The 18,943-nt window shown below is 43.4% G+C and overlaps 1 protein-coding gene, 1 long non-coding RNA gene and 1 pseudogene across 3 annotated transcripts in view; 1 reads left to right on the forward strand and 2 right to left on the reverse strand.

The window, feature by feature from the left end:
- Positions 1-18,943, reverse strand: part of LOC310671218 — a 497,424-nt gene that overhangs the window by 328,955 nt on the left and 149,526 nt on the right. The window lies entirely within an intron of this gene.
- LOC310672813 (vomeronasal type-2 receptor 26-like) overlaps positions 1-18,943 on the reverse strand; it is a 140,264-nt pseudogene that overhangs the window by 87,311 nt on the left and 34,010 nt on the right. The window lies entirely within an intron of this gene.
- LOC310672816 (vomeronasal type-2 receptor 26-like) lies at positions 12,583-18,733 on the forward strand (the record flags this gene model as incomplete). The annotated part of the gene is made up of 6 exons (XM_083430472.1): positions 12,583-12,770; positions 14,019-14,310; positions 15,416-16,210; positions 16,647-16,877; positions 17,100-17,226; positions 17,835-18,733. The coding sequence occupies 6 exons, from the start codon at positions 12,583-12,585 to the stop codon at positions 18,731-18,733; spliced, it is 2,532 nt and encodes an 843-aa protein (XP_083286598.1).

Raw genomic sequence — 18,943 nt, forward strand, 5'->3', positions numbered from 1 at the left:
CCTCTGTGTTCTGAGCTGCATTGTTACTCCAGCCTGGCACCAAAAGAGCAGGTATTATCTGCTCCCTATTAAAATATTCAAGATTCTATATGAAATGGAAAATTTAACTCATTGCGTATTAATGGAGTCAGAATATAAATACGCCAGAAATATGATGAATGTCCATATATCTCAAACTCTTATCGTAATGAGAACGTGAGTCACTCAGACACTTAATACAGGCTCCATCAACACGCACAATCTTTGGACAAAAGATAGAGCTCAGTGGAGCTCAGTAGGTGCCAAAGTATCTCCCTAACAGGAGAGAAGAAGGCTTTGGGAGAGAGAGCCAGTACAATGCCCTCTTCCCTGCCCCAGGGAATTCTTATGGAGGGCCTGGGGGTCAAATGGGCCACTGCAAGGCAAAGAAGAGATTAGGCCAGTGGTGGGAACTGTTCCCAGAGAGACTATCGTCTGAGAGGAGATAAAAAGGATAAGTAATGCAATGATACCCAGCTCTACCTCTCTTTCAAATCAGAACCAGTGAAGGCGGTGACGGTCCTGTGTGAGTGTCTGGAGGTGGTTGGAGGATGGATAGCGACAAACAGATTGAGATTGAATCCTGACAAGACAGAAGTACTGTTTCTGGGGGACAGGAGGCGGGCAGGTGTGGAGGATTCCCTGGTCCTGAATGGGGTAACTGTGCCCCTGAAGGACCAGGTGCACAGCCTGGGAGTCATTTTGGACTCACAGCTGTCCATGGAGGCACAGGTTAAATCCGTGTCCAGGGCAGCTGTGTACCAGCTCCATCTGGTACGTAGGCTGAGACCCTATCTGCCCGCGGACTGCCTAGCCAGAGTGGTGCATGCTCTGGTTATCTCCCGCTTGGACTACTGCAATGCGCTCTACGTGGGGCTACCTTTGAAGGTGACCCGGAAACTACAACTAATCCAGAATGCAGCAGCCAGACTGGTGACTGGGAGCGGCCGCCGAGACCATATAACACCGGTCTTGAAAGACCTGCTTTGGGTCCCAGTACGTTTCCGAGCACAATTCAAAGTGTTGGTGCTGACCTTTAAAGCCCTAAACGGCCTCGGTCGAGTATACCTGAAGGAGCGTCTCCACCCCCATCGTTCTACCCGGACACTGAGGTCCAGCACCGAGGGCCTTCTGGCGGTTCCCTCACTGCGAGAAGCCAAGTTACAGGGAACCAGGCAGAGGGCCTTCTCGGTAGTGGGGCCCTCCCTGTGGAACGCCCTCCCACCAGATATCAAAGAGAACAACAACTACCAGACTTTTAGAAGACATCTGAAGGCAGCCCTGTTTAGGGAAGCTTTTAATGTTTGATGTGTCACAGTATTTTAATATTCTTTTGGAAGCCGCCCAGAGTGGCTGGGGAAACCCAGCCAGATGGGTGGGGTATAAATAATAATAATAATAATAATAATAATAATAATAATAATAATAATAATTTTACAAAGGGGTTTTCAAAACTTCCCCTCCCCAATACATTCCCCAAGTTCTCAGACAATCTCCAAGGCAACCATTCAGGAATTGTACAATTGATTGTCATGTTTGGCTGAGATGTCAGTGATGGGAAAGGAAATACCTGCCATGGCTGTAGCCTTTGAACTTCCAGACTGTCCTTCAACCTCCACTTAGATCTAGAGGAATATGCAGCATTTAAGGAACGGGCCACAGCTTGGACAGTGTTGTAAATCCTGTAGCTGTTTAGAGATAAGAGTCTTTCCAGATGGTCTTGGGGCAACATCTCCAGTTCTTCTCTTTCTCTGCATCTTGTCCAGCTTTTCACTGACAATGTATTCTGTAAATAGGAACAATTAAAGGCTGTCTCCCAAAACTGCTTGCTTCCAAAGAAAAAGGCATCAAAATTATCATATTTTGTCCATTTATTTGCCCTAATAGAGAAAGAAAGAATACTGTGGAAGTGCTGGAAATCAAAACCATGGTTGATGAAGCTGACGAAGTCTATACTCAAATCCCACATAGATGTTGTGATGAAGACTTTTCCTGCTGTGGGTTTGACCAGCTGGTCAAACATTATTTTTCCAAGTCGTATTCCCAGCAAGAAATAAGTAGTTTCTACATAATAAAAAAATACATGGACTTTCCCCCACTTTTCTAATGGAGGAACATTGACCGTCATACGGATTGTATTAATTTGTGGAATGATTAGTGAGACAGCAACACAGATGCCACTCTCTACGAGCAAAGGTGTCAATTTCTTCATGAACTTCACTCCATTGTCAGTGTCTGGAGCAATGAGACCAATGAACGTCCATCTGAAGTAATGGAGCAGCTTGACAATCGGTGGGTAAACGGCCTCTTCTTTGGGGACCGTCCGATAGAAAAAGGGGAACTGCCTCTTGTCATTCAGAACATGGGAGCCAAAAGCATAGTTGACCTGGCAAGAAAAGAAGGACTGTTGGCTTGCAATGTTTGGGATCAAAGATGAAATAATTCATACACCAAATAACATATATTTGCTTTGTAAAAACACGTGTGTTGTTGGTTTTTTGCCCAGACTTTTCTTGACATATAAGACTGGATTCCATTTTTATTTTTATGAATTCCCTCAGTTCCTGTTTTCATTTTTTAAAATACACCTTTATCCTTTTATTTTAATACTTTATACTGTAGATTTGTTTCAACAATTTTGTTACTGTTTTAGGTTGTGCACTACTAAAAGGTTTTGTTAATAATTGAGTGGCTTATGAATGTTTTCAATGAATAAACAAATTTCACGGTTTCACTCAAAGGAAACTTCCCCGCTTTATCCAATTTTTAGTGGCATGGCCACTAGTACGAGGGAAGTTCCCTTTCTTCTCACTTCATATGCAAAGGCATACAAACACACACACACACACACACACACACACACACACAAACATCAACATTTGACACAAAGGGAAGGGAGGAAGTACAGGTAATATCAAAACGAGAACAGCAATTCTTCTGACCGTTCCTTATCTCCTTTCTTCAATCCCTTGACCTCCTATGTCTTCCTCATTCTGAGTTGACACTACCCAAAATTTTCATGCCTGAGAACCACAGCCAGATAATTCCTCAATCTCCATTCCTACCTGTGGCATTTTATAGATGCTCAACATGCTTGAAATCTGGATGGAATTTTGAGAGTCAGAGTCAGCCCCTTCCAGAACTGCAATCAAGTTATTCTGTTTTCCACAGTTGTAGTTTGGAACATTCGCCTGTCTAGAAGAGACCAGGTCTACCAAAGCTTCATACGTCACCCTTCCATGAAAAAAGGTCTCATAGATATTGTAGCCCAGAGTGGTGTTGGGCAAGAGCCTGGGATTCTGGTTGATCTCTTGAATGGCAAAGAAAAAAGACAGGGGCAGCCAGTACCTCGTTCCTTCTTTGCTGCAAAAAATATCACATCATATCCTCCAGCATTCAGTGAATATATCACTTCCAACTCTTCATTTTTTTGGACAAGCTTCTAAGGATAATATAAAGTCCTGAATCCAACTTCTAGAATTTAATCATGCCAACACTGATCCAGATTCAGAAGTTTTCAGCCAATCCCCACTTAATGATGCCTGACTAGTGGGAAAGCCTTGTTCAATCACTACCCATTATCCCTTGGAAAACAAAACTAAAATAGAGTGAATTTTTCATGATGAAATTAGACGTACACAGACTTTCAAATAACAATACGAGACAAAAGGTTTTTAAAGGCTCGTAAAATGACACAGAACATCTATTCCTCTCTCCCTCCCTCCCCAGTCTTTTATTTTTATAATTAGTTTTATTGATTTGTTTTTAAAAAGAAGTGCAGACAGTAAAAAAGAAAGAAAATAAAGAATTAAAAATGTATACCCTAAAGCATCGCAGCCTGGAAGGTCTAAAGTATACAGATACACCACAGCTCCAAAAGGATGATGAATAAAGATAAATATTGAATGAAGCAGTAATAACCAAATCGCCATAAATGGACTTACATGATAAAGTTGGTAGAGGGAGACTCATTGAAGTGCTGTGGATTAAATATTGCACCTGTGGCAGAGAAGACTCCACTAATGATGTGGTCTCCTGGCCTGTAATAATTGAATGGCTCAATCCAGTCTCTCTCCAAAGTCAAGGGGCATTTTGCCTTCACTCCACTGTCTGCATGAGGCAGGAAGAGCAGGAGAAGCAGTACCATTCTGTGCCTGCTTGGAACACCTTCCTTGTCTGTGACTGCTCCTCTGAACTAGAAGATAATTAGATAATGTGGATGGAATCCAACCAAGGCTTCCCATCTAGAAGGAATAGAGGTCAGTCTTGCACCCTTGTATAGCAACTCACCTCTCCTAAATCTGAACCCAAATTGTCAGTGGTACAGAAGGCCTTTATGCACCAATTCCTTTCTGCTCTGATGATATATCTTAATTACCTTAAGTTGTTGACAATTCAGATATCTCCCTGAGTGGACTCAATGGTGATCTTGGGACAAATCTCTGGAGCTTTGTTGAGAAGAAGATGAAAGAAAAACCCCTCTATGATTTTGATAATTATAAAGGGAACAAGCATGGCCTCTGAAATGTCCTGAACTCTTTACGTGGCTTAATGTGCAGGCGTAGGCTGGAGAAAAACATGTTTGCAAAAACTGTCTGTCCTACACTTGGATTCTGGGAGGAAACAAAGAAGTTGGAGCACCCCAACTTAGAGGAACTAGACAAGCATGTCTGATTTCACCCTTGCTTTTTCATGTTTGCTTCTGCTATTAGACAACATAGGGAGATCTATGGAGTAGTCCACAATTCAGTTGAATATAAATTGATTTCATATGCAGATGATATTCTTCTGAGGATTTCTAAACCCCATTTTACTATTTCCATGTTAGTGCAGCTGATAGATGTCTTCACAATACTCTATTAACTGGTGCAAATTGGGTTTGGTGCCTATAGGTGAAAATTTACTTACCCATTCATTTAAGGACTATCAGTTCCACATTTGTTCCAAATCTATTAAATATTTAAGTATGGTAATACGAAGAGATTTAACTCTCACTTTGTAACATGTAACATATATGTAAAGAGAGAGAGAGAGAGAGAGAGAGATTTTTTCAGACGTTATTAGCTGGGAGTCATTGAGCCTTACACTTTGGGCAAGAACATAAATTATACATCACAAACAGTTGATAAAGTCACATTCCCATATATCTTTTTAGGTTATCTGATATTTAAAGGTTCTTAAGGACCTTTCCAGTTGTTATGGTATTTTATATAATTTTGTAGCTACTGAGCCCAATTCAGCATGTCGGTACTTGGATCAGAGCCCGAGTTCTTAGAGGAGGACCCAATCCCAACCCCCCAATCTCTGCCATGGTGAATGTTGAGATCTGCAGGATAGTTCAGTCGATTAGCACAGCATGTTGCAGCACCACAGATATGGAAATTAATTTATCAATCTTCCATGTAACACACCATGGAAAATAGAGAAGGTGAATGGTGAATTTACTTGATTGCTTTAACAATCTGAAAGCTATGACAAAATTTCTGTACTACCTGATTGTAATGAATCCTCTTATGATTCTGCTTCCATGGTTGTAAACTCTCGAAAGCACATACTTCTACTCTTCTGCCCTGTAAAATGTTGCACCAATAAAGACCACAGCTGAATAGGAGGTGGCAATGCATTTTTTTAACGAACAACCACAGAAACCCATGTTGAACCTTCAGTGGGTATGGCCCAAGTATCAAAGTAGAAGAAGATGTATGGAAACCACTGTGATTTTAATAATTACAAAGGAAACAAACAGCAACTGTACAACATCCTCAAGAATTTATGGATATTCACGTGCAGGGGTCGTAGTTGGGAGAAAAACATGTTTGTGAAAACTCCCACATCTAGCTCCCAACTCTGAGATGCCAAACCCTCCTCCCTTGAACTGCTAGTCACTTTGGGGCAGGCCAGGCCTAACTGCCTCACACTTGACATTTTCTTATGTCACATGGAGGAGGGAGAAAGGTTGTTTTCTGCTGCTCCAGAGAAGTGGACACTGAGCAATGGATCCAAACTACAAGAAAGAAGATTCCACCTAAACATTAGGAAGAACTTCCTGACAGTAAGAGCTGTTCGACAGTGGAATTTTCTGCCAAGGAGTGTGGTGGAGTCTCCTTCTTTGGAGGTCTTTAAGCAGAGGCTTGACAACCATATGTCAGGAGTGCTCTGATGGTGTTTCCTGCTTGGCAGGGGGTTGGACTCGATGGCCCTTGTGGTCTCTTCCAACTCTATGATTCTATGATTCTATGATTCTTGGAGAGAGGGCTGCCCTCTCACAGGGAAGCAGGAACTAAAATTCATTGCCATTCAGTAGGTCTTATGAGCAGACAAGACAATGCTCCCATAACTTCACTTCCTTATTCTCACTCAGCTGAGCAGCTCTCCTCCCTGAAAATGCTACCTGAGAAGCAGCTCATCAAAGGCAAGGAGGGGGAGAGAGGGGTGTGGCTAGTTAAAGGAACCCCCTTCAGGAATGCTGAATTAATTTTGAATTCAAAGCATGTCTGAAAGTGAAGCATGACATGGGGAATGTCACACTCCAAGTCTGCGCTCTGGAAAGGGAATGTGGAAACCAACACAAACAACTTTTTAAAAAAATAATTAATTGATTTTACAAGTAAAAAATTATCACATTACATAAGCATATAAAGAGATTTCTCTGAATCTTGAGATTTCCCCTCATCCCCCCCCATGGGTCCTATTGCCAACATTTACAACTGCATATTATTCCATAACATTTTGTATCCTTCCATATTATCCATAGTGTTTGTTACATTACAAGTGTGATTAAAATCCTGCTCCTACACAAATAAGGAAGGGGTATCTCTTCTCCAGCACAATATTTGCCTGTTTACTGCATTTCTATACTACTTCTCTGTCAAGGCAACTATTATTAAAATACTAAAATAAATTATTGACAGAAGAAATAAAAGGGCATTTCCAATGGCTACAATCTATACAGTGGTACCTTGGGTTACATACGCTCCAAGTTACAAACGCTTCTGGTTACAGACTCCGCTAACCCAGAAATAGTACCTCGGGTTAAGAACTTTGCTTCAGGATGAGAACAGAAATCACGCAGCGGCAGCGTGGGGGCAGCAGTGGGAGGTTAAGAACGGACCTCCAGAACAAATTAAGTCCTTAACCTGAGGTAACACTGTACTTATATTTGCCCCCAATTTCTAGGCACACGTCTGACCTTTAAAGCAGGATGAGGCCTGCATTGAATGGCTGCAGAATTGTCTAGTCATCTTCTGAGAATTATGGTTGAGTGGATTGCACTGAATTGTGTATTGTGACCTGTCTACCCCACCATCAGATACCTCCCAACACTCCCCAAAATGGTTTTGAGCCTTAAACTTCCATATGGGTCCTGAAAGGGTACAGAGAAAAAATCCTTTCCCTTAGAATCATGGATGATGGAATTGGATCATGGAGAGGTTACAATACACCCTAAAGCAATATATTCATCAAAGGCACCCCTCAGGATTCCAGGGCCCCATAGATGACTTGGCAGACATGAAACCTCTTGTTTAGGACCAAGGCAAATGTCTGGGCTCATAGAAAAGTTACATGACACTCCAAAAATATTTAGTTTCACTGGGCCTTTAAATCAAAAAGGCAATTCAGGGCCCACATGTATGGTTAAGAGGAAGTGCAAACCCATTACTTCAGACAAGTTATGATGAGTCACTTAAATGCAGCACAACCCACCAAGACTAACCTTTTTGTTAAATGGGCTCTTGAACCAGAATGAGGGTGCAGGGCCTGCATGAAAGATCAGTGAAAATCAAAACCCATTCTTTGTGTTCAGAATTGTTGCAATGGTCACACAGAATGGTCACAACCAGCCCTAAAAACAGGGTGATTCGGCCCCTACATGGAAAGGGAAGTAGAAGGGGCCACACAGAAGGCCAGGGAAACTCTGAACTTTATGATCAAGAACAATGAGAGGTATCACACAACCTACCCCAAATACAATCTTCACATTCATTGGGCTGTTGAACAAAAATAGGAGTTATGGGGTCACATTTAATGTTGGTGGGAACAATAATCCATTACTTAGGATTGCAGGGTTATCATAGAATCATAGAATTATAGAACTGGAAGGGACCCCAAGGGGCATCTAGTCCAACCCCCTGCAATGAAGGAATCTTAGCTAAAGCATCCATGAAAGATGGCCACCCAACCTCTGCTTATAAACACCAAGGAAGGAGAGACCACAACCTCCTGAGGGAGACTGTTCCAGTTGCTTAGAGTGGCCACAATCTGACACCCCCCCCCCAAATGTTTGTTGTGTGACTCTGACATATTCAATTGCCTGAAGACAGGAGTGCCTGGCGTGCTCAGGTCCAGGGGGTCACGAAGAGTCGGACATGACTGAACGACCAAACTTCAACAACAATAGATAAACATGATCCAGAGTGTGGGCAGGGCTTGCAGTGAAAATGAAGACAGGAACCAGTCACTTCTCATTTGTGGTGTAGGGTGTGTATTCTATACTTCTTAGCAGCTGAAACTGTTTGGGGCAATTTGGAAGAAAGATCTTATGGGGAAAGCCATGACTACTGTGTCACAGAACCTGGAAGTTGGGCTTGTAGGAGAGAAAACTTAGATAAGGGCTCAAGGGGAATCAGAAGGAGAAACAATAGACTTTGTTATTGCATCAACAGCGAAGAAAGATCTGTTGACACACTAACAAAAGTTGGCTCACCCAGAAACAGCTGAAAAGGTATACTTAAAATTCCATGGGTTGACCTCGGGTGCTTTTAGAATCTCATTATTAATCTGAGCCCTGAGAATTGGACAAGAAAAGTGGCCCATGGCACAGGGTATATTTTCTGCAAGAAACTTTTCAGGCACAGTGTAATAAATTACCTCACTTTAGCCTTGATTCTGATGTTTGGCTGATTTGTCTAAATCCCTGGTGATTTGGCAAGAATAAGAATAATTATAAGGGGGAGATGCATCACCTGAGTCTCTGTGTGGCTCAAGGCACAGGTGCAGACCTGGAGGAAAACATGAGAACAAGAATGCACAGAAATGGCTCCTGGTCTTTACCTGGGCCAGCTTGTGGGGGGTCAAAGGTCAGCTTGACATTTAAATGGCAACATACTCTTTGAATGTTCCACGAATGCCACCAAAGTACTGTGAACCTTATGATTATCAGAATCATAGTGATTTATTCTCCCCAAAACTCAAGCGGTATTTTTCGTAATTGTCCAAACGTCTGAATAAATAGCAGCACCGTGTCATTCATTCCACTGTTCTGGGGCCCTGGGGAGAGAAATCTGGTGCACAGAAGATCCTGTGTCAGAGAAATATTGAGTCAAGATTTAGCCAGTAGTTCACTTCAAGCTCAATAACTTGAACAAAAAAGAATACTTGCCCTCCAAAATATCAGCAAAAAAGCACTTGCAACTAACACCCATAGCTGTCAACATTTCCTTTTTTTAAGGGAAATTTCGTTATTCCGAATAGGATTCCTCGCAAGAAAGGGGGAAAGTTGACAGCTATGCTGACACCCCAGTTCTAACACCAACTTCCACGTCCTGAACATTCATTCACCCTCCCTTCCTTATAAGCTCCGTTACTCAATGGATCTGGTTCTGCTAACCATAGAATAGATGTAATTCAAATACATTCTGAATTACACTTGCTGCCTTTATGTCAGGCACTTACACTGAGCACAGAGGGGTAAAATGTGTGCTGAAATTTGTGTTTAAATCACCAAGGAAGAGCCATCTTAGCTGCAGCCTTTGCATATGGAAAAAGGATTTTGTTTCAGTGGAAATAATTCTGGAATCCCCCTAGTTCTATGATCTTTTTGTAAACGGCTTTGAGCATATATAAATTATATGAAATCATCCCTGTAGTTCCAAAGTTGTGAATTAACCAGAAAGCAAGCATCATTGTTCTGTTTGGAGACAAAATTATGATTTCAACTTACTGATAACCAGATTGTTCCTGGCCAGGGGTGTGAATTTGAATAATATATTGGTAAGGGGAAGTAAGTCTCGCACCACATAATCAATCACAAGATGCGACACATGCACTCTATTTAGATGGTAATGCCCATCAACTTGGGGGGGGGGGTCCCTCAAATATTTTTATACACACTGCCAAGGCTTGTACCCCAGGGATGTCACTGAAAAAAGGCAGCAAAAACAACGCGGGAGGCAGCAGCTACAGGTTATAATATCATCCTGTTTGTCATAAGGTACAAGAGCTATGGGTGCCTCCATTGGTGGGAGAGATGATTGTATCTAGCTGGTCAGCTACTGCCTGCCTTAAGCAGGGCACCCCGGGGTCAGCAAAGTTAAGCGCTGACCCACCATGGTCCACCTGCTTCAGTGGATGCATGGAACTCAGAGTATCACTCGACAAGTGGACTGAACTTCTGAACTTCTCACAGTCCTTTTTTATTTCAATCGTTACAGAGAGAAGCTATAGAACCCAGCCTCTTGGATAATGGCGTTGTCCCGTGTGAATCTCCACCCCCATCTCTCCCACGTTCTCATTTGCCATGCTCATTGTCTCCTATAGGGGTGCTGCTACATGCCCTCTATCTTTGAGACCTTTGCTCTCCTACTTTTAAGGCTCTCTGGGTTCTGGGAGATGGAGGATCTGGAATGTTTCCTAATGACAATGTGTCATCTGGGTGTTGTTCCAGATGTGCCATGATTTCCCAGCTTTTCTCCTCATCTACCTCTGAGCTGCTACCCCCCTCAAACCCCTGTTTTAAATCTATACGGCCTTCCTTTTCCTCCTCCTTGGAAGGGTCAGGATGGGTTGGCTGTCTCCACAATTCCTCTTCTGCGTAGTCCCTGATAGTAGTAGAAGAAGAAGAAGAAGAAGAAGAGGAGTTTGGATTTGATATCCTGCCTTTCACTCCCTTTAAGGAGTCTCAAAGTGGCTAACATTCTCCTTTCCCTTCCTCCCCCACAACAAACACTCTGTGAGGTGAGTGAGGCTGAGAGACTTCAGAGAAGTGTGACTAGCCCAAGGTCATCCAGCAGCTGCAGGTGGAGGAGCGGAGACGCAATCCGGTTCCCCAGATTACGAGACTACCGCTCTTAACCACTACACCACACTAGTAGGTGTGCCACCAGGGCAACTAGGACTTTGCTGAACACTCTCAGTGCAGAAATGAGGCCAAAAGGCAACACTTGGTGTTGCAGGTGGAGGTGTCCATAGCAGAACCTGAGGTCCTGCTATGTCCAGTCAGTGGAGAGGAGCCATTCAAGCATAAGGGCTGTTGTTCAGTAGCCTTTGGGGAAACCTTTTGTTCATTTCTTGAGTGGGTCACTCATTGCAGGCCACTCCATAACTACATTATTAAGATGATTATTTATTTCTTGGATCACTGGGGACTTGTTACTGCCAACAGTCAATGGACACCTTCTCTGCCCTAACAAACTATTTGGGTGCCTCATTGACCTTGGCCAATAGCTAAGTGCAAAATGTGCCTGGAGCCTGGCTAATTTTGAACACTGTAACACAGAACAAAGCTAAGACCATGGGACATTCAGAAAGTATGAAGCAATTCAGCTACATAAGAGCATGAATCACTCCCATGACCCTGAGCCCCCTCTTTCACTTTGTGGAACACACTGGGCTCCTTGGTATACTCCAGAGCTTAGGGTGAGGAAACTAAACTAGGAGACAGCTCAAATGTGAGTGCAGGGAAACTCCCTGCAACTGAGCGTGGGTGGAAGGAGATGGCACCTGTGCGATGGGTTTTAGAAATCACATGTAGGGAAAGTTCTGCTGTGCTCATCTTCAGCTTATGGGCTTCCCTTTGGGGCAACTCATTGGCTATTGTGATTGCAGGATGCTGGACTTGATGGGCCTTTGGCCTGATCAGCTGCAGGGCTCTTAAGAGGGCAGTAAAGATCAGTCAAACTCATCTTTCTCCTCCCTTGATCCATGTCAGTCTATTCAGGAAACATGTTTTTCTCTTGCTCTGCACCTGCTCTTCTGAAGTTCCAGAGGAATCCTCTCTTCTCTTTACACTTCTCTGAACCACCATGATCTCTTCTGATCCTCTAAGGGATCCTCACACCCTCCGCTCTCAAATATTGCATTTGGGAACAATGAAGTAACATCACAATTAAGGGCAGCTGGTGGTGTATTTATTCCACTGTGTCTGTTCCACTTATCCCATGAGCCACAGAGTCCTTGGGGCTAAGATATAGGGCAGGTGAAGAGGGGAGCTAAGTTTGTGCGAAGCTCGATCAGAACATAGGAAGCTGCCTTTTTGATCTGTACTCTTTGCTGACTGGCAGCAGCTTTCCAGGAAGGGGACATCATCCTCAGCACTACCTGGAGAGGTGAGTCAGGACTGCACTTCTCACCTTCTGGGTGCAAAACAGATGCTTGCCCATTGAATTTTTGGCCCTTCCCCTCAATCACCCTTTGACATACAAATGCACTTCCCTGTATTTGTAAAGTCGCTGCAGCTTCTGATTTGCAAGAATGTGGAGCTTCTTCTGAACAGCAGTTAGTGGGAGGAGGAAGAGGCACAAGCAAAGTGTAGCTGAGAGACCCAGAATGATAACATTATTTCTGGTGATGTCTCTCGCAAACTATGGGCTGCAGCAGAGGATAAAGTGCCCACCGACTGAGATCACCGATATACTTTCTGCTGTGAATTTTTACCGGCCAGCAGACCACCTCATTAGTGGAATCATATCTCCAAGATTCTTTGAAAAGCCACATTACTTCACCTTTTCCAGAAACCCCTTCATCAGAATTCATAGGTAAGTCATGATGTATTATATGCCTGCTGTTTGTGTCCATGGAGTTTTCTTGGCAGGGATACTGGAGTAGCTTGCTGGTTCCTGCTCCAGGTGGATCACGTTTGGTCCAAGCTCTCCACTATGACCTGTCCATCTTGGGTGGCCCTGCACGGCATAGCTCATAGCTTCTCTGAGTTATTCAAGCCCCTTCGCCACGGCAAGGCAGTGATCCATGAAGGGTGTTCTTGAAGCTACCAGCATGAGTTTGACCAAACTGTGGGAGGCAGTGGAAGACAGGAGTGCCTGGCGTGCTCTGGTCCATGGGGTCACAAAGAGTCGGACACGACTAAACAACCAAACAACAACAATGATGATGTAAATTATTTCTGCTTCCTTCCCACTCTCCGATTCTCTTGAAGTACTTGTGTCACCCCTGTTTTCTGGTAGCCTTGATAAATCATTGGCTCCTCTTTTTTCGTTGAGGAAGCATCTCATTCAGTGGGATGCAAGACAATGGGGAGATCTGGGTAGGAAGATAATGTTACACAAAAGCACCTCTTGCTTATAAACCTATAATATGTAAATAGCTGAAGCTGTCCTGGGTCCTTCCTGGGGGTTGAAACAAGCATGGTTGTTAATATACTTTACTGTATTTATTTAAATATTTTTGTATGTCTGTTCACTTGGTGAAAAGCAGTGCTTCAAAGTATTTTATAATGCAATTTAAGTAATTGGTAGTAGTTTTGATGTGTGCTGCTCTCCAAAGAATAACTTGTTCTCTGAAATGTAGGAAATGCTGTGCAATGGGTTTGAGTTGCAGGTCTTCTGTAGTAAGCGACGTTGGAACTAGACAATTATTTAACCCATGCACAACAAAATCTATGCAGCTGCAAATTGTAAATGACTACTGTGCTTCGTCATGTGCAAAGCAGCCTGTGGGCTCAGTTTGGCTCCAGGACCATTTTCTCTGGCACCCAACATAGCTAAAACTTCTTGGCTGCTCTGTGGGGCTGCTCTTCCCATGTCCCCATTAGAAATATGCAAACCATTATTTGGGAACCCGTTGTGAGATATTGCCTGGGAGGTCGTTTGATACAGTCATGGCTGCAAACCACTGGACCTGGAGGGCAGCTGAGATCAACAGAAAAGGGGCTGATTTGTGTTCCGGTTTCCCCTCCTTTCTCCCCCTTGCTTTGATTATTACAAAAAAGAATGCAACTTTCATTTTCACGGAATTGAGGGTAACTGTGTGACACACTATTTTTGCAGCTGGGTGGATGAGAGGAGTGCACATGTTCTTTCATTCTCCCTTGCTGTTCAGGAAATAAACAATAACCCTAGGCTCTTACCAAACATCACCCTCGGCTACAGCATTTATGATACCAGTTTTCAGGGAGGAATGACTTCCGATGCCCTGATAGACCTGTTTGCTGGTGGGGAAATCAATACTCCAAACTACAGGTGTGGAAGACAGAAAAAGCTGCTGGCTGTTCTTGAAGGGGGGGAATCCGACATCTCCACACACATTGCAAGCATGTTGGGCATCTTCAAGATCCCACAGGTAAGAACTGGGTGCAGGTCCTCCTCAGGTGCCAACCCTGCTACAACATACATTGTTGCCAGGTTCTGCATAGCAGTGTTTAAAATTCGACGGATGATGACCTGTGCCATAAACTAGTTTTAATGAACACCCATATTGGCCTCATTGAGGGGCAGTATTTCAATATGAGTAGGAAAATGAGAGTACCCCTAGACATTTTTTTTAGAAAAAAAGCACTGGCCATAGCTGTTTATATGCTAACCTTTTATGCTCTTCCATGTCTGTTGAATACTCCCAACCCTTCTTTTAGATTCTTTTAGCCTCTTTTAGATTCTTATAGTCTTTTATATATACCTTCTGTTTTAATAATTTTAGCTTTCCAAAATGTTTTACAGATTTTAAAGGATTGTTGCCCACCCTACTTAGGCTGGTCTATGACTGTAATAAAGATTAGATTGGGTTCAGTTCCAACACACCTGGCAACATATGCCACCTAGTCAGAAAGTAGGAAAAACATAGGATGATGTAACTGATTTTACATTGTAAAGGTAAAGGGACCATTAGGTCCAGTCGTGGCCGACTCTGGGGTTGCGGTGCTCATCTCGCTTTACTGGCCGAGGGAGCCGGCGTACAGCTTCCAGGTCATGTGGCCAGCATGACTAAGCTGCTTCTGGCGAACCAGAGCAACGCACGGAAACACCGTTTACCTTCCCGCTGGAGTGGTACCTATTTATCTACTTGCACTTTGACGTGCTTTTGAACTGCTAGGTGGGCAGGAGCAGGGACAGAACAACGGGAGCTCACCCCGTCATGGGGATTCGAACTGCCGACCTTCTGATCGGCAAGTCCTATGCTCTGTGGTTTAACCCACAGCGCCACCCGCATCCCACTTTACATTGTGCGATGCTTTAAATCATTGTCTTTCATGAAGTGAGAAACCATATTTAGAGATTATGGTAATTAAGACTTTTAAAAATTGATTATTATTTTTTTAAAATTACTATATTAAAAACACACACACCATGTGAGGTTTGCTCCAATTAAATTTGCCCTCCTCTTTCACATAGAAGTATCCACTCTTAGTCCTTTAAATCAAACCACCAGTCTCTTTTTCTTTCCTCACCAGCTCAGTTATGGCTTTGTTCTTAATGATAAAGCTCAGTTCCCTTTTGTCTACTGGATGTCTCCAAAGCGAGACACTCAGTACCATGGGGTGGTCCAACTCCTCCTGCATTTCCAGTGGACGTGGGTTGGCCTCTTTGCTCCAGACAGTGACAACGGAGAAAGGTCCTTGAGTACCTTGACACCTCAGATGATCAAAAAGGAAATTTGCATTGCCTTCACTGAAAGAGTAGAACATAAGACTTGGCTCTGGATACCCCATGAACTACCTGCCATATGGAGAGAAGTCAATGTATTTGTTTACACTGCAGACTCTCAGTATGGACTTTATATAATCATAGAGGTGGAATCCTTACTTCAAAGGGCACAATGTGGAGGAGGGAAAGTCTGGATAACCACAGGGCTTCAGAACAAACTTGGATCATGCAGTGCCGACTGCTTCCGATATGCCCATGGCTCTTTGTCCTTTGTAATGAAGACCAAAAAAAAGACGAACAAGGATTTCTATGGGCCAGTGACCTCACTTAGTCTAAGCTGCTCAGAAAAAATATTTGATTGTTCATATTCATTGCCGGACTTGTCTGTGAGGGGTTTGACAAAATGCAGGGAGCAGGAGAGTCTGAAGTTGCTGCCCCAAGAAGACATTGAGAGAATCCAGTCGCAAGACAGCTACGTCAATTACTTGAATATCCAAACTGTGGCTAGGGCCTTAAATGCAGCATATTCATCCAGATCCAAGTGGATTTCAATTACGGGAGGAAGAGGCAGGTTGGAACTTCAAAGGCTATGGTCATGGCAGGTATGTTCATTCAATATTACAAAGTGCAGTTCATTGTCCCAGCTCTGGAATCGCTATGCTAGGACCACAGGAAGCGGCCTTTAACTGAGCCATACCATTGTTCTACCTAGCTAAGTATTGTCTACCTTGATAGACCAGCAGTGGTTCTGCACAGTTTTTGGAAGGGAGACTTTCCCAGCTCTTCCTGGAGATGCAATTGGAGATTGAATTTGGGACCTTCTGAAAGCAAAGCAGATGCTCTTCAAATTTATAAGCCACTTTTCATCACATCAACGTGATCCCTGGGTGGTTTCCATAAGAATGCAATGAAGAGAAAATAGGAATGAAATTTAAATTAATCCAATCACATTGTTTTCACCTGCTGGCAGAAATCCATCCAAAGTTCCAGTTGTGGTTTTATGTTCTCTCAATGCTGGAGTTTCCTCTGTCATTCCAGCTTCATCCTTTCTTGAAAGAAGTCCGCTTCTATACTAATACTTCAGCTGATGGACAGTACTTGGATGAGGATGGGGCAGTGGCCGCTGACTTCGATATTGTGAATCTGGTGCTGTTTCCTAACAACTCTCTTGCTAGAGTGAAGATTGGGAGAATAGAGAGACAGGGGTCCTCAAATATGAAGTTCACCATTAATCCGGAAGCAATTGTGTGGCCCAATCTATTTCAGAAGGTAGGAGAAATTATATTTGTCATTTTATTAACTATGGCATCTGCCACACTCTAACAACATTTTGAATAATACATATGACTGCAATCTTGTGCTCACTTCCCTGCAGCCAAGTCCCACTGAGATTAATGGGACCTGCTCTTGAGTAAACAGGTATAAACTTTAATCCAAAAGCACAATTGCTACTGACACTTTCTCCTTGGCGTTCAATCTCTTTACGTCTAGATAGTTCCTCGTTCAAGATGCACTGAAAGCTGTCTCCCAGGATTTGCCAAAAAGGTTCAGGAAGGGAAGCCACCGTGCTGCTATGATTGTGCTTCCTGCTCAGAAGGGACCATCTCCACTCAGGAAGGTAGGGGAGGATCTCAGAGGAAAGGACTTTTGATAGGAGGATGGGGCTAATTCCTGAGTCACTCCAAACATGATGTTAGTAATGGCACCTCATGAATGAAATACCCTCTTCAGGGAGGGCTCCCCTGTTCCCACCCCCAGCACCAGGAAATTTTATTTGCCCATGTGCTCAAGCATGTAGAATTAACCTGTATTTAATGATGGTAGCTTATCTACAAAATTGATTTGTGGTTTTTATATAGTTATTTTCTCATTTCTAATATTGGCTTCTACTACATATCCCATATAATTTTAGAGATGGAGAGGTGAAGCACCTTTGAAATCCACCCATTCATCACTAAAGATTAACACATATGAAACGTCAAGGATATAAGAACTGCTCAATAAAATCAAAGCGTCCTGTTCTAAGAGAAGCCTTTAAGAGAAAAGATGAGTTGATGGATTGAGACTTTTCTAGCTGTGAATGTTTGTCTCTCTCCTTCCGTACAAAACAATCTTCTTTCCTGATTTCTCCCATATGCCCACCTTTCCTCAGAATTGAAACAGCATAAGACCATTGTAGGTGCGTGACTGATGTTAGGATACTGAAGTGTCTTTTCCTCTATGCAGATGCTGATGAATGCACCAATTGTCCAGAAGATCAGCATCCAAGTGAGGACCGAGATCGATGTGTCCCCAAAGCGATCACCTTCCTCTCCTATGAAGAATGTTTGGGGAGCCTCCTAGGTTCCCTTTCTCTCTTCTTATCCTTAACCACAAGCTTTGTGTTAGAAATCTTCATTAAATACAAAGAAACTCCCATAGTCAAAGCCAACAACAGGGACCTCTCCTACATCCTCCTCATCTCTCTCCTGCTTTCCTTTTTGTCCTCCTTCCTTTTCATTGGAAGGCCAAGGAAAGCCACCTGCCTTCTCCGTCAAACAGCATTCAGCAATATCTTCACAGTTGGTGTCTCTTCTGTGCTGGCAAAAACCATCACTGTGGTGCTGGCCTTCCTGGCCACAAAGCCAGGGAACAGGGTGAGGAGATGGCTGGGGAAGAGTCTGGCCAACTCCATTGTCATTTCCTGTTCCAGTGTCCAAGTTCTCATCTGCACCATCTGGCTGTGCGCCTCTCCTCCATTCCCAGAGTCTGACATGCATTCCAAGCTTGGAGAAATCATCCTGCAATGCAATGAAGGGTCTGTGTTCATGTTTTATGGCTCCCTCAGCTACATGGGCTTCCTGGCTGCCATCTGCTTCACAGTGGCTTTCCTAGCCAGGAAGCTGCCTGGGAATTTCAATGAAGCCAAGCTGATCACCTTCAGCATGCTGGTCTTCTGCAGCGTTTGGGTCTCATTTGTGCCCACCTACCTGAGCACAAAGGGAAAATTCATGGTAGCCGTGCAGATCTTCTCTATCTTGGCCTCCAGTGCTGGGCTCCTGGGCTGCATCTTCATTCCCAAGTGCTACATTATTATACTGAGGCCAGATCTGAACATGAGAGAGCACCTGACACGAAAAAACTGAGCATGACATTTGATTCTTAGCTCTAAGGGTATCATAGAATTGTAGCATTTGAAGTTGCACCGGAATCTTGACTGGAACCACAGCTTGTTGTTGGGATTAAGGATTGTTGTTGTTAAGGATGTAATAGAATCAAGAAAACAGTTTAAAAGTCTCATGGGAATCTACACATTTATGAATAGTTTGGAGAAGAGAAATATTTTCTGCTAATGA

The sequence above is a fragment of the Podarcis tiliguerta genome (genome assembly GCF_965153285.1).
Source record: "Podarcis tiliguerta genome assembly, chromosome: 2".
Lineage (NCBI taxonomy): Eukaryota > Metazoa > Chordata > Lepidosauria > Squamata > Lacertidae > Podarcis > Podarcis tiliguerta.